The sequence below is a fragment of the Seriola lalandi genome, unplaced genomic scaffold (genome assembly GCF_002814215.2).
Source record: "Seriola lalandi dorsalis isolate HSWRI2012SDOR001 ecotype SW California unplaced genomic scaffold, Sedor1 jcf7180002054569, whole genome shotgun sequence".
Classification (NCBI taxonomy): Eukaryota; Metazoa; Chordata; class Actinopteri; order Carangiformes; family Carangidae; genus Seriola; species Seriola lalandi.
The window spans coordinates 590,066-606,435 of record NW_019525122.1 but is presented as its reverse complement, the minus strand read 5'-3'; the positions used below and the strand labels follow the sequence as shown (position 1 = coordinate 606,435).

The 16,370-nt window shown below is 41.2% G+C and overlaps 2 protein-coding genes across 2 annotated transcripts in view; both read right to left on the bottom strand.

The window, feature by feature from the left end:
* The window catches only part of LOC111662785 (calcium-binding protein 2-like), a 12,255-nt gene extending 6,379 nt beyond the window's left edge, over positions 1 to 5,876 (bottom strand). The window contains exons 1-2 of the mRNA XM_023416761.2: positions 5,763 to 5,876; positions 4,872 to 5,165 (exon numbers count right to left, since the gene is read on the bottom strand). Coding sequence (XP_023272529.1) covers positions 4,872 to 5,165; positions 5,763 to 5,846 — 378 coding nt within the window. The 5' untranslated portion in view covers positions 5,847 to 5,876. The remainder of the gene's footprint in view (positions 1 to 4,871; positions 5,166 to 5,762) is intronic.
* Positions 5,877 to 9,094: 3,218 nt separating this feature from the next.
* On the bottom strand, positions 9,095 to 16,078 carry LOC111662779 (zinc-binding protein A33-like). The gene is made up of 6 exons (XM_023416756.2): positions 15,478 to 16,078; positions 14,582 to 14,677; positions 12,920 to 13,153; positions 12,729 to 12,751; positions 12,032 to 12,147; positions 9,095 to 10,768 (listed from the first exon to the last, which is right to left on the bottom strand). Exons 1-6 carry the CDS (start codon positions 15,994 to 15,996, stop codon positions 10,203 to 10,205), a joined length of 1,554 nt encoding a protein of 517 aa, XP_023272524.1. The 5' UTR covers positions 15,997 to 16,078; the 3' UTR covers positions 9,095 to 10,202.
* Between the last annotated feature and the right edge of the window lie 292 nt (positions 16,079 to 16,370).

The following is a 16,370-nucleotide window of genomic DNA, read 5'->3' as shown; positions in this document are numbered from 1 at the left end:
GTGTGTGTGTGTGTGTGTGTGTGTGTGTGTGTGTGTGTGTGTGTGTGTGTGTGTGTGTGTGTGTGTGTCCAATATTGAATTTTAGCTTCTATTGTTTCTTTTCCTAAATGGACACACACTGTTGTTGTACGTAGTATTTGCTGTAATGTTCACTCAAGGGTGAAATGGGCACATGAAATGTTACTTTACTACATAGTCCTATTACAAAGGTACATTCAAATTTTATCATATTGTCTGCCAAATGAATAAATATAAATATAAAAAGTTCACTGCTTATTAATTTTCAGTGAAATGAAAGTGTCACCTGGGGAATGAAAATCCCACAGTCACTCTCTTTTAACCCTATTTCTAGTTTCTACTCACTCCTGGGGGAAATCTATGACTCTTTGCTGCTCAACGCTCCGCTAGCGAGAATCACAGCGGAGTGAGTCTCACAATAAAGACTCAGGTGATTATTCCCTGTAGGTTCATCACTACGAGCAGCTCCTTTCACATTGTCACATGTTTTCATGTTGACATTTGATACATTGTTATTATAAGAATATTGATTACAGCCGCTTTCATGCCTCTGCAAATCTGCCAATTCACACAGCTCTTTATGTTACTGATAAAACAGGTGTTTCACATATTCTGGCTGATCAGAGCTGCAGGCTGGTTGTGGGCAGAGCAATGCTGGAAAGTGCATATGCTTAAAAGAAATAGCAAATATCCAGCTTTTCCCACATCAACAGGTGAAACAGAACTAAAAGAAGAGTAATGGAGATGTCAGTCAAGCACACTTCCAGCCACAGTCCTGAGCAGAGCTCTGCTAGAGAGTGTGCAGAGCCTTTAAACATAATGATACGATGGTTTGATAACATCATTGTAAAACCTATAAGACAGGTCTGAACTGAGTGTCTCGTAAACCTTTTGGGATCATAATGTCAAAGACACTTGGAAGTATAATGGTGGCATCTCTTTCTGTAATAAGCAGCAGTCACCACTAGAGGTCACTTTCGGGTAGGTCTAGTAACTGGGTTTTATCTGACAGCTGCTGCAGTGAAGACCTCAGACAGTAATGATACAAAGTCTATTTTTATCAGAACTTCTGGACAGATTGAGCCGTTAGTGACTGGTGTAAAGCTCAAGAGTGGCCACTGTAAATTAAACGTTACCCGGAAATGATCGTAAGTAGAGACAGACTGTTTGGAATGAAAAACTCTAATTGTGTGTTTGATCGAGCGCTGTCTCTGGGTGTAATAAAACTAAAGCATCTTTCAAATCGTCCAGTCTTCAAACATGAGATGGAAATGGCATTTACTCCCAGCTTGCCAAACATATTTAGTGACATTGACCATCCACTAAGTCAGTCTTTATCTCCACTAAATATTGATATTCTTGAATAAATAAACTATTTTTACTTACTTAACCTAATTTTTAAATTTTCTCTTAGAATGTTCTTTATTCCACATTGGCCCTCAGTGAGGTATATGGACATAAACAGAAATAAAAAAGTATGTATACAGTGGACTAATGCGCAGTGGAACATATTTTAATGTCAAAGAAATGATTTTGTATTTATAGAGTATTTTGAGGTTGTTGATGCATTTTGAAACGACTGTAAGCTATGTGTGTAATTATTTTTCATATGTGAAACAGAAATATGGTTAATTTGAATTTAAAATGTAAAATCTGAGGTATAAAGTGATACACAATAACAGACCAGAGACGGTTTTCTGAATTCAGGTTTGTCTTTTCGCCTGATTTTCATTGTAAGGAAAAGTTGGAAATGCTGATCTTTGTGATGTTCCCTCATATAATGAAGATGTTACATCCAGCAGCCACTTTATTAGGTACCGTTGTGCAATCTAATGCAATCCAATACAACTGTTCTGCCATAATGGTTTTAATTTAATTATCTGTTTTAGCTCTGAGGTCATAGTTAGTGGTGGTGTTGTACTGGACATTGTTTTCAGAGATGTTTCTGATATTTTACCTACTCATGTAGGGAGGACAAAGAGGGAAACACCTCGCAGTAAAATGTTGCACAGTACAACATGCCCTCACATATATTTTAATTAACACATTTCTGACAATATCCACAAAAACTGAACATATAAACTTCATAAAAGCAGACTTTATGGCTGAGATGTTTTTGAATTGCATTAGATTGTATAGGTGTACCTAATAAAGTGGCGACTGTGTCCATACAACACATCACACCGTTAGCAACCAGATGAACTGCGTCTCTCTTTGAGCTCCTTCATCATCCTCCTTGATAAATGTGTGTTCAACAAAACTGACACCAGCAACTGCATGACTAACCCACGACACAACCAATACCATTAAGCCTGATTAATTACCAGGCTGATTCTCTCTGGTTTCAATTACACACACACAGACACACACAGACACACACAGACACACACAGACACACACAGACACACACACACAGGTTTATTTATATTACTGGCTGTGTGTGTGTGTGTGTGTGTGTGTGTGTGTGTGTGTGTGTGTGTGTGTGTGTGTGTGTGAGCAGGTAAACCATCTGGTATCAGATGTAGCTAGTGTCCAGTAACAAGAGCTGTCAATCAGAGAACCAGAGAAAGATGAGAAGAGCTAGGATAGAAAAAGTGTGGAAGGAAAGGAAGCAAGGAAGGAAGGAAGGAAGGGAAGAAACGAGGTAGAAAAGAATTAGAAGAAGTATTCAGATCGAAATACTGCTGTAGAAATACAGCTATGTAAAAAATATTCCATTACAAGTTAAAGTCTTGTATTCAAACTGAATACTGTTGCTTATTTTAACTACTTCATATGATATTAGGTCATTTCAAAAAATGTTATTTTATTTGTAGATCATGTGTTCTGGCTTTAAAATATGAATCTTTAAAGTACAGTTGTCAAATAAATGTAGTGAAGTAGAATTATAAAGTAGCATGAAATAGAAATACTCAATTAAAGGAAAAGTTTATCAGCATTGTACTTAGTGAATGGAGTTTCCACCACTGCAGATAGAAAGGAGATCGTCCTTAAACTTTACATTGTGTGGTTTTGATATCACACTTTATCTTCAGATATGTAATTATTTAATTTCATAAATAGAATCACGGGATTTAACACAAATAACAAGTAAGACACACACTTTTGACAACTGGCTTATTTCCAATCAACCACTTCCAATTAATATTGGCGTAACCTGAAGAATCTAAAGAGCGCATGCACAGCAGTTCAGCCGAACATGCAAAGATATTGAATTTGCCCTGAAGCAAGCAAATACATCATATACAGAGTAAAGTAGCAATAAGATGAATAATGAATTCATATTTATTGAGATTTAAATCTAGCAATTCTTTTAAGGGAATCAACAATCCTTTATTTCCTTTTATGTTAGTAGAAAGCAGCTATAAGCCTCACAACTTAAAACAATATAAATCCTTATGCAGAATGACTGCTTCAAAGGTTTATAATATTAGATATATTATTAGATTATTATTATTCATGCATTAACTCGTAAGCAGCATTTCATACCAATAGAAGTAAAAAGAGCATAGAATGGAAATATATAACTAAAGACCCATCTAAGGTTCTCCAGATTAGTTATAATGCAATGTTTGTATCTGTGTTTGTTGTATGAAATAATTAGTGAAATATTACTTTAAGAGGATGATGAGCTTGTGCGAGTTTTTCTTCAAGCTCCGTCTGTTTCAGTTCAGTTCAGTGTGTGGGGGCTGAGGGTCTCTGGGAATACCACATGCTCACTGTCTATGACTTGCCTTGCTTCACGCTATAACGCATCAGTTGTCAGAGTGAGGTTCAGAGACCCCGAGGGACCCTACAACGCAACCACGAAAAGACAAATCTTCTCTCCTCTTCTGTCCAGACTTTGTCGTCCTCTCACTCACTCACTCACTCACTCACTCACTCACTCACTCACTCACTCACTCACTCACTATGCCGTCCTCTCTTATTTTGGATCACTTTATTTTTATACTGACTTCCTGTTTCTAAACTCAGCCTCGCTCATCATCACCCCCCTTCAGAGTTTGTTGACGTGATCAGGTGGATGTGACTCTTTCTTCATGTGATTAAATACAAAAAAAAAAAAGGCATTCCAAAGTGACTCAGCAGCAGGAAGCGAGTGGGGTTTTAACTTCTGTGTAATCTCATGTGATTGTATTTTCGTACACACACAAACAAACACAAACACACCACTTTCTCACACTACAATCTGACCCCGGGGTGACAGATGCTGTAACGGTGTAGCCTACCGTGCAGTGTCGTGTGTCGCTGCTTACCATGTGACTGATGGGATGTGATTCGATACCGAACTGATACAATGGCTGCAGAGACAGGGAGTTCATCAGATATCTGGCTGACTATGACTGTATCTGTTACGGATTACACTTAATGTTTCCCAAAGTAAAGGAGCTTAAATCCTCTCAAATACACGCTATCACCGTCCTTAGCTTTAGCCCTAGTGCTTTGCAGCTCCCGCCATTTCCAGGGGGAGGTGGGGTGAAACAAGAAGCCAAAATGGTTAATATTTGTGTTGCTGTGGTGAATTCAGCTTCATGCCCCTCTGCCATGTGAGATCAAAGAGGTCAGGGGTGTGGAAGAGATGGCAGGATCACAGCCAGGCTTTAAACTTGAATTGGAGGCTTAGAGTTTCAGTCAAGTCATTGGCGAGACATTCAATCAGCTGGAAAACTTGATACAGCAGCACAAGAAACACAAACACAGACACAGCCACACACACACACACACACACAGACACACAGACAAAGCGGCAAAAGTGTCAGATATAGATAGATTTTCATATACAAAAAAATGCACTATGCAGAGACACACAGATGAACTCATGAGTCGCACACACGGCAGCAGATGGCTCATACCTGTCCAAACACAGAGTCCACTATGGGCAGCAGGTCGACGGGCTCCCCCTCTTTCTCTTTCTCCCTCTCTCTCCTTTGTGGTCCCTCCATCATCTCCTCCAGCTTCTCCTCCAGCATCTCCCTGTCCTCAGCGGCCGCCGCTGTCATCGTCTGGGGGATCTGACTGGATCTCTGATGGCGAAGAGGAGGCTGAGTAGAAGCAGTTTGTGCGTCTCCACTGCCACCACCACCCCCTCCCTGCTCGTTGGTTCGCCTCCTCTGCTTCTCCATCTTCCTCTTGATAGCGGCCTGCACCTGGGGTGGGAGGAGGTAGAGGGGGTGGAGGAAATGAGACTCACGGAGAGTGTTCAGTCTCATGATAAATCTCAATCTGTCTTGAATTACTGTCACTTTATGGTGTCTGATCCAATAAGGTGTTGCATAAACAAACTTTGCTATGAAAGTGCCAAAAGCCATGTTTCAAGCTTCGTGCAATACAATTTTTGGAAATTTTCATGGGTTTTTATCAGCTTAAGACATAAGAAGTTTTCTAAACCCACAAAGGAGCATTTCCAGTAATTTCACTGATCTCAAAACTTAGCAATTTTCCAAACATGGAGGCACATATTTTTCACTGGAAAGTAATGTTTCATAAGTTACATCAATTACACCATATTACTGGTTTAAGATCATCTTTAAATCCCCATGTTTTCTAATTGAGTTTAGTGCAACAGCATCATAAAGTCATGCAAAACTGAGCAGAGAAGAAAATGTGTTTGTGAGGACAGAACAGAGAACATTACACTCATAAATAGTTATATAGGGTATCTATCTATGTGTATATATATATATACATATATATATATATATATATATATATGTAGAGAGAGAGAGAGACACCCACACACACACCTGTTTTGCACTCCTCTCCGGTGGCGCGCTCATCGCTCCAGCACCGCCTCCTCCGGCGGACGGCTCTCGAATGATCATGAACATCTCGCTGTCACAGACTCACACACACGTACTCTCTCTCTCTCTGTCTCTCTCTCTCTCTCTCTCTGTCTCCCTCGCTCGCCCTCCCCCTCCCTTGCCCTCTCTCTCTTCCCCTGCTCTCCTCTCTTTTATGTTTTATCTATATGTGCTAAAATTCCCAACAGAGTCGGCTAAAGAGGTAATCAGATTTGTCAGTTTCTCTCAAGAAATTGTTTAAAAATACTGATGCAGAGGTCTTTTCTTTGTTCCAGGTTAAAAAAAAGAAAAGAATGAATGAAGGGGATTCCAGGGAAAATGATGCTCAAAAGTCCTCCTGTTTCTTCCTTCAGTATTTCTTCCAGTGTTGTCCTCAGTGTTGCATCGTGCTTCTGTCCATATCTCTCCCTTGGTTGTGTGCAGGTGAGGAGGTTTTTATCATCAGCTGTTGTCCCGTCTCTGGGATTGAGTTCCTGCACCTCTGCCCCCGCTCGCTATCTCTCGGTCCTTTAGGTGACACTCTATACCTCCTGAACTTCACCTCTCTTGCGTTATCTACCTGTAACACGTCGACCTCCCTCTCTCTCCTTCTCTTCCTCCTCCTTTTCCCTCCTTTTTCCCCTTCATCACATGAGAGCACTCCTCCTGTTGCCCGGGCCCTTTGTTTCAACTACCTTTTCTTTCTTCAGTTTGTATTCGTCCTTCGTGCGATGTGCTTTTTCTTCCCCATCTCTATGTCAAAATATTGTGTTATTCTGCCATGTCTTTCCATCTTATCTTGATTTTTTCCAGAATTGCCCTCATCCCATCCTCGCCTCTTCCTTGTCGCCGTCATTTCCCTGAAAGTAATCCCCATTGCTCTCCACGCTGCCCCTGTTCCCTATCAGTCTCAGTCTATCTGCCCTCAATCCCCTGTCCTCCCCCCTGTAATATTTCGAGTCTTTGTTGTAACACAAATTGGATTTTTTCGGAGGTGCCCAGGTCAGCTTTTCATTTAGTGACAGGGAGAGATAGAAAGAGAGAAAGAGAGAGAGAGAGAGAGAGATACAACAAACTCAGCAGCTACGTGATGATGAAAGACTTTTTGTTTTGCTATAACACATCACCCCGGTGTTGTCCTGCATGCATAATCTTATCCAACAAGCATGGCTGAGCACACACAGGTGAACATGCCACCACTGACCTCTATTTTTAGACATGAATGTTCGCACAAGCATGAAAACATATTATTGTGCTTTTCAGCTGTCTAAAACAGCCGTATAGCTTTGTGGCTTTTTTTTTTTTCAAATGCAACTAATTCCACTAAAAGCATCACTTTTCGATAAATAAAACGTCCCATCAATTTGTTTCCCCCCGTCTCCCTCTTCATAGCAGGAAACAGGGACGCGGGCAGGTGTTTGGCAGCTTTGAGCTGATAAATGTCTCACTTTCCCCCTGTTTTGCCCTTAACTGCCTTCCCTGAAATCTCCCTCCATCTCTCGCTGTATCTCCTCTTAGCCCACATTAAACATTTCTCTTCCAAACTAGAGCTCTGATAGTGCATATTCTCCAGACTTTGAGATAATGTATAGCTTGACTTCTCTCCAGTTCCTAATGAGGTTTCCATTATTCACTTCAACCCTGTCTTTCAGTTGCCTCCCTATCTCTCTTCAGCCCCTCTCCTCATTGATTATTGATGGGAGGGGAGAGGCAAATTCCTGAGTGGAGGCAGAAAAGAGATCCATTACAGAAAAGCAAAGTTACATGCACTGAGTGTTAAAAATAGGGTTTGTATTTTGGGAACAGATCAGTCATCTGAGAGAGGAAAGATGAAGGATTAATGAACAAGATGAAAAGAAATATGAGGGATGAAAAAATGAGATTTTCTCTGAGAAAGAGGCAAAAAACTTTTTTCTACTTTAGGAGAACTTCTTTCACCTCTGCCTTATCTTTCACCTTAACACTCCTTGAAACTGATCAAAGACGGGGATGAATGACAGGAGTGGCCGCTGAGCAGTAATGTAGAACTGAAGGCTCGTGTTACTGCATGTTGATCAGCCTGCGATAATATCTAATTACAGATCAGGACAGTGAGGGGAGAGAAGGGTCGGACTGGACATAACCCTGACAGGTATAGTCTTATCAGCAGCAGTCTATGGTTAATGTATAGGCAGATGACACTCAGATTAAGCTGACATGGATAACAGATACGTTTTATTTGGGCCAGACTAATTCTCATTACTTATTTGTTCGTAATAGTAGTCAGAGATTATCAAATTGCTCAACTGGCACGAGGGACCTCATTAACCTTGCTTAACTGGATAGTGAAAAAGGAGCACTGTGAGTATCCATGACAGTTAACACCAACTTCAAACACAGTGAAGTGACACCTAATCAACTGATCATCTTAAGAAACAGGTATTTACAGCCGTGGAACACAAGATCATGAATCAAATGTTCAGGTTTTGGGTGAAACAGGATGTTTTTTCAGCTCTATATCCGTTGTGTTGCATTATACTGAGGCATACAGTTATTTCCTGACATTTAAAGAGTAATAAATCCAGTAATTGGTTATGTATTCTTGGTGTTTGAATCATGCCAGACGCATTTTACTCCTGCATGTTTGGCTTGACGTACGGTCACCTATTTTATCAATGTGGCACGGTATATGACTGACAAAAAGGTTACCCAATGCACCGTAAGGATCCTTAGATGAGGGACAGAAGTAAAGAAATGTGTGCGTCTTTAACTTGACCACATTTGTACGTTGCTCTCCTGACAATACTGCTCGGTCGTCTCAAAATAAAAAAGAAAGCATAGGAGGAAAATAATGTGCTGAATCAACACATCTCTGACATCCTGGCACCTCTATTTCTCTCTCCTTAGGCCTTCAATGCCTCATTTCCAGACCTTTTAGATCTGGATTTTTGTCCTCCAGGAGATTCAGCCTCTCCTGTAAATTATGTGTCTATGAAGTCTTGACTTGAGTTTAGTTTGACTAGTTTGTCTCTATGATGGAGAGGGGGTCCTGTGAATCAGGTCTCATCTGTTTGTCAGCACAGTGATGCTGCATTCAGAGTGAGTTTTGGGCGCCCTCTGGTGGAATCAGGTGTACCAACAACTTCAGTTGGAAATCACATTGTTAAACTCTCATGCCAAATATCTAGACTGATGTGAACTTGGATACTACAAAAACACAGAGAAGGTATATGTAAATTACATTTTACAGGGGTAGTGTTGGACAAATGTGATGGTGGTGGGAGGTGAGAAGTGTCCATTGTAAAGGCTTACAGAGGTCAATATTAATTTTTTTAATCTGTTATACACTTTAGATGTACATTACACTAACAGGACAAGATATTTTAAAACAGCAAAAATATATCATGTTGTTATATTGTTAGATATTGTTTCAAAAACACGCAGCAAGATATTGCGGCATTACTAATTAATACAATTTTAAAACCTTTCTGCCAAGACTCTACCAGTAAAGTCTGTCACTATATTTTTAGCAATGTGCCTTATCTGCCTTTTATTAAAGAATTTAGAACCAAAACAAAATCTCAAAGGATCAGGCTAGTCTATATTTTTCTTAATGTCATCAAATCCTCTGAGAAGACCAAAACTAATATTGTTAGTATATATCTCAGTAGTTGTTTGGCTGTAGGTCCCAAGCACCATTCATTTCTACAGAAGAAGATTAAACTAAGGATCTAAATCTTTAAGAAAAAAAACAAACAAAAAAAACAGCCACAAATCTATAGCTTCATTAAAAAGAAAAAAACACTTTAAGTTAATCCCTCTGGCAGCTGGGCACTGTAGTTTTTAGCAAATGCACATTAATACACATTTGGTTCCTTGGTGAGTGTTTATGGCAGCAGCAGGGTGTTAGTGGGATTTACTCAGAACATAACTACAGTGTGTGGGTTCATAATGAAGGAACATGTCATCCAGAGCAACAGTGTGGCTCACTGTGTGTTTAATAACATTGATAACAATTGAACAATGAATGTCCATTGAGGAGAGGAATACGCTATATCAGGTTCTAATTACATAGAAAATACTTTCATAGGATAAATTCATTGTTGTTTCTGGTCTTTTCATGGGATTCACAGGATTTGGTGAGAAATAAGGAAAGTGTGGACTATTGCCAGCCATGTCCTTTAAAGTGTCATTTATCTTGTCTTAATAGTTTCATCTTCTTATTTCTAGTCTTGAATGTCAAGTCTGGAATATTATAGTTACCTGCATGTTCATCATCACCACATCATTAATTCTTTTAACAAGTCAGAGGTGTGAAGGCTCATGACTGAGTCCATCTGATTTCATCTGCTGCTGAATCTCTTTCATAGTTTTATTCAGAATCTGTTGATGCAGAACAAATCAGTCCTCTGATAAAAAGAGCATCTATCCCCAGTGTGGTGATACGATGGTGAGCGGCTCCCGGTTGTGTCCATTGATAATCGGCCAGGGATTAAAGTACGGGAAAACAGGCTCTTTGAATTTTGCATCATAAAAGGTGAAAAGGTGGCTCATGTCTCCTGCATCGTAAAACGCCACCTCGCCACGACTGTAGTCCAGATAGACCCCCACCCTCCTGGGGGGTTTGGAGGGATATAACAAGCTGTCCTCCGAGTCGGTGCATGCTTCATACTCACTGGTGCCATTGCTGTTGTCCCTCAGCACGAGTGTCCAGAAACCGTCATCTGGGCAGAGGCTGATCTCCTCCTTCCTGTTGACAGAGGCCGTGGCCACACCCAGACCCCACGCAGTCTTGGAGCCCACCTCCACCTCCCAGTAGTGTCTGCCAGAGGAGAAAGCTTCAGAGCCCAGGACAATGTTGTAACGGGTGAAGCGCTCTGGGTTGTTGGGCAGGTTGGGCTGGATTTTGCCCACCTGGACGCTGGTGCGACATGAGGAAACCCACAAGCAGGGGTAGGCTGTGTCCGGGTTGAGGGTCACCGCCGTGACAGCTGGGAGGCCAAAAAAGGAGTTAGAAATGGAGCGATACAACAACAAAGATGTGTTTACAGAGAATCACCCAAGAAAGACTCTTTGACAGTGACCTTCAACAAGACACTGCATGGTCAATTAGTGTAAGACGAGCTAGATAAGAGCATCAGCTACACAAATACAGATAAAATATAAATGATATACTGCGTCAAGGTAGAAAACTGTGATGTAACTCCAGAGAGTCGTTTAATCCTGTCCTTCTGTCTAGTGTTACAGAATACATATGGTGACATGTCATTGGCAAATGACCTGAAACATCCCGAACAAGTTTTTGCACAACTGACTTGAGTCCTGCAACAGACTGATTTCAGTTTAGAAAGCAGATACAGTCACGTTTGAGACTCACTGTCCTCCAACTCACCCAGGAGGAGCAGGTTGATACTCGACTCGACATGCAGAGAACAATACTGTCTTCTGAAGATATAGCCACCTTTTTCAAAAGGGAAACTCCACCAATTTAACATGCCACAGTCGGTTTATTAGTCACTGAGAATACCAGCCCGGGCCATGGCTACCACTGAGGACACTGGGTTCATATCCTCTGTATTTTTTCTGGGAATTAACCACATTTAGCAACCTGGAGAGGAGGTACATAGGTGGCTCAACAATTGAGAGGGGAAAGCGGTCAAAGAGTCAAAACTACAGCAACTTAATCAGGCGTTTTTTATTCAGGCTTATTCAGACTTTTGGGTTTGAATTTCTTTGTAAAGTGTTGTATGATGAACAAGAAAGTTGCTAAAATTCTGACATTTAAGGTAATTTATATGCTAAAATTGAGAGATTGCGCATTGAAAAATTACACACTTGCCACTAGAAACGTAATTCAAACTTACATATTGAGAAAGATTTAGAAAAAGTTTGATCAAAGTTCAATGAATAAATCATAAAAAATATAACAGTTAAAATATTTTTACTTTACTTTTGTGTCTAGTCAGAGGTTACTGGTGTGGGTGGTTGTATTTTGAGGACTTGAAATAATGACCTCAGCATTTAAAAAATCCTGGCTACATTTCTGACAGAAAGCCCACATAAACTTCAGGCATGGTTTGAAAGTCGTGGGAGGCGATAGGATCCAGTGTTTTTAGAGCCTAACCAGCACTACTGCATTGATTTCGACTGTTTTTTTTTAATCAGTCTCTCAGAAGCTCCCCACCTTCATGGAAGACGAGAGCTAAATAGCTCTTGTAGGTGTGTTTGGGTGGTGTGTGTTTGTGTTTATATACCTGGCTGAAAAATGGAGCTCATTTTCCTCCAGATCCTGTACTGCAGAGGTCCCATAAACTTTCCTGACTGCAAATCAACACCCACTTCTGGAGGGCGCTCAAACAAGCTCTCAGCCCTGAGAGAGAGAGAGAGAGAGAGAGAGAGAGAGAGAGAGAATAATTAAATAAAGCCTACAACAATTCAACACAAGAAGTAAAGAAATCCTCCTTATTTTTGTGAGACAGAATAATGATCATCATTCCTTCTGGCTGCTTTTGTGGATAAAAATGCGAAGAAAACAGCTACTGGCCCATAGTCTTTTCACAACTGTCAAGCAACTGTTTACTAATGTCAAATATAAATCATATGATGCAAGTCATAAATTCAAATTAGTCACATGAGTCATATTATTTTGTAACTGCACTGTCATAAACAGTGTCATAAAAGACTCAATGCTTCCCAGGGACCACAGGCTGATATGTGTAACAAAGATGACCCAACAAACCACAATCATGTCCACACATCCTGTGTAAATGAGACGTAAACTTAATTACAAAACAAAACACCATGTCCTCTGAAACAGTTTGAGAAACACTGATCTAGACGGTTGATTTAGACCATCACGCAGAGAGAGAAAGGAAGATGAGATAGAAATGAAGGAGTGACTCAGTAAGAAATCACTTCTGTTTGTCTTATTATGATTAAGATGATACTCACCCTCCAATGAAATCTTTGATTCCCTGAAAAAGAGCAGATCACAGCAAGCCTGTGATTACAAAATAGGTCTCTGCAGATAATGTCTCTGACACTGCACTTTTACCCAACAATATTCATTGGTAGTTGCTCAGCTGTGTTTTTTTCATGCAACTTCATGTATCATCCATTCATTCTTCTCCTCTTTTTTTTACCTTGAGCTGCTCTGGGTTTTCCTCTTCCCTCAGTTTAAGGCGAAGCTGGTCGGCCGTATTTTCCAGTTGGCTAATTTGCTCCGTCGCTTGAGTGAGCGCCTCCTCCAGCAGGCTGAGTTTCTCCTCTTTCTGCTTCTGCAGTTTCTCCTTGATGCGCTCCTCCTCCTCGAGAAGGAACTCCCTCAGACGGCCGAGCTCTGCGGACACCAGCTCCTCCATATCTCCTGCTCGCTCCTAAAACATAAGGAGGACTGCGGTCAGCAAGGACAAGTGCTCCAAGAGGAGTTTTCCTGCTTTTTTTTTCAATTCAAAGGCAAAACAGCCAAGTTTTTTAATTATATTATTTTTCTGTTTTTTCTGTGAAGCTTCATTCTGCTGTAAATTTGTGTGAATACTCAACTAAGAAGAATAAAGTAAAAAGAGTCAAAACCTTATTGATCGATTTCCTTCATCTGAAAGCCTGTGATTTGTTCCTTAAACTAATACTAACCAGTGCTTTTACCCAGTTAGTGAAGTTACTAAAAACATTAAAAAAATATTTCTTGGGTTCAAAGGAAAACTTCTAGGTGAATCACACAGGGTGAGCAATGTTTTGTTGGTCTGTTTGGGGGACACTTATATGCTGTACTTACCACTGACTGACATTTGCAAATCATAACAGTATCAAGTATTTTGTGATGGATGTTTATTTTAAATTGATCATGTCTATAAATAAGTATTATATAAAGCATGTACCAGTCCTGTGGATGTGGCAGCTCAGCAGATTTGCATGTGTATATCATTTTACAAACACACAAACACACACACACATACAGAAAGAGAAATTTGCAGGAAAAGACAAATTGACAAACTTCCTCTCCACCTTGCTCACCCCACATCCTGTCATACTTACATAGAAACAGAAGTGAAAATCTGTGAGTGTGCACATAAACTAGGTCAAACAGACAGACAGGAAAACACAGAGACTTAGAGAGGCAGACAGACAAGATAGAGAAAGACAGTTTGTAGTAGGCAAGAGCACAGAGGTAGCTATCTGCTCCTGCAGAAGCGCTCAACTCTACACTCATATCTCAGTTTAACACACAGTTATGCAGTCACACACACACACACACACACACACACACACACACACACACACACACACACACACACACGTAGGTGAATGCTTAAGTTGTTCTGTCTACTGTTATCTCTATATCTGAGGGTGTGTAGCATGCAGTCTATACATATATGTGTGTGTGTGTGTGTGTGTGTGTGCCTGTGTGTGTGTGTGTGCGTGTGCCTGTGTGTGTCCGTCTTTTTAAAAATGTGACCGTGAGAGAGACAAACATGACATGACCTGTATGATTGTTTATGAGCCACCTGTAACATTCCACGATCAGACATTTGCATTTGGAAAACATGGGAATCACCACGTTTGATGAACGACGCTGAGTAACAACCTGTAGTGTCTGATGAGTCAGCCGTCATTTACCTCTGTCAGACAGGTATAGGTAGGGGAATGTGGGTGAATGTTGCCTAGCCACCAGAATTTCTGGTTCTATTCAAAGGACAAGTATTTTCACTAGGGTTATGTTCAGGATATTTTCCATCCTTCTTTCACAATGCTTCACAAATAGCCCACACACAGATACACAAACAAACACAAACATATTTTGATACCTTGATCAGGAGGATCTTTTCATTTGTCTGTTTTTGGAAGAGTGTGGCCTCCTCTGTCTGCAGCTGAACCCTCTCTAGAGCCACAGATAGCTTATCCTGTTGGTAGGCAGCAGAAATAGAAAATCACATGCAAAACATAGTTGAAAAGTGGGGTCAGTAAACTAGATTATACTTAAATGAAGAGTTAATTGGATTGGTGCCTGTCTCTGAACAACAACATTGTCTTAAATGGGAGTCATATGATGCCCACCCTTTCCCAACTGAACACTCTCACATTCAAACAAAATGGGAATTCAGCAGCAGTAAAACATGTTAAAAGACTCTGAGAGGCCTCTCAGAGTGAGTCTCCAAACAAACTGACGACGGTCAGCTGCAAGGTTAAAAGTGTAGGCGAGTTTTAAGAGCTCGCACTGACTTGCTGAATTCCTGTAAAACACAAAGTACCCAAAGGCTACTGGGGTAAACAGGGAGTCATCTGCTTTCAAAAATAAATAACGCCATGTTCCAGCATCTGCTCTGAGAAAGCCCTGTTTGTTTACAGCAGAGCAGCCTTTTTTTTTTTTTTTTTATAAATTTAATTTCAATAACAAGTTTGAGTTGACTTTTAGGAATGTATGTCAAACTTGAGGAGCATTTCCTTCCTTGGACAAGAAGAGGAGTGTCAAACGAGCATGGTGGAGTATGGCACTCCCTAAAATTTAAATCCAAATGTAATCCTGTAGCCCAAGCAATGATCAAATATCAAACAGAAATGAGCTGAAAACAGAAGAAAGAGCAAAAGTTTGGTGATCCATTCTACTCACGATTACTTACATTAGTCATCACCTGATCTCAGAAAATGGTGTGGTGTAAATGGACTGGGAGCTATCAGAAAGAAACGTGTCTAAAATCACTACCTTGTAGTTTTCAAAAGCCTCGGTAATAGGGATGACATTGTGGGTCTTGTGGTCCCGGGACATGCCGCACACCAGACAGATGGGGAGCTGGTCGTCCTCACAATAAAGCTTCAGCTTCTCTTCATGCTCCTCGCACATATCTATACCCAGGCCCGGCCAGTGCCCGATGGACGTGGCCACGCTGCTCATGCTTGAACCGGGCTCCCATTCCTCCGGCTCCTCCAGGGCACCTTCCGGGTCCCATCCGGTTATACCCGCGGCTATGTCCATGACCCGGGCTCTGCGCACACTGTCCACGACGTTGCAAAGGAGCGAGTTGGGCCGCAGTTTGCGGGCGCACGACTTACGGCACTTTGGACAACTCGACAGCTCGTCCGCCTTGGCTTCCCAGCACTGGATGATGCACACCTGGCAGAAGTGGTGTCCGCACTCGAGGATCACCGGATCACGGAACAGCTCCAAACACACCGGACAGGTCAGCTCCGACTGGAGTTCGTCAAGTGCGCTGGCCTCCGCCATTCTCGGCTAAACACATAGTCCTGGAAGAGACGTCTGATGACAACACTGTAACAAGTTGACTAGACTGCTCTTCCGTTCACAGGCAGAGAGGGAGTGGTCTGAGGCTGACAGCAGAGCAGATGTTTTCACGGAAGAGACTGGGGGCGTGCAGCAACAGGCTCGGTGCCGCCGCTATCAGCCTGCTCCATGACAGCGCGCACGGTCTCTATGTGCCCGGGGCCAAGCAGCTTTTCTTAGAAAGAGATAAATATAACGATTCATTCGGTTCCCAGATAGCAATCGGAGAATGATTCAGTCTGGCATGTTTTTACATGAAACCCTTCAATAACAAAAAGTTTAAAGTAATGATTTAGCTGTATGTATCAATTAAGGAA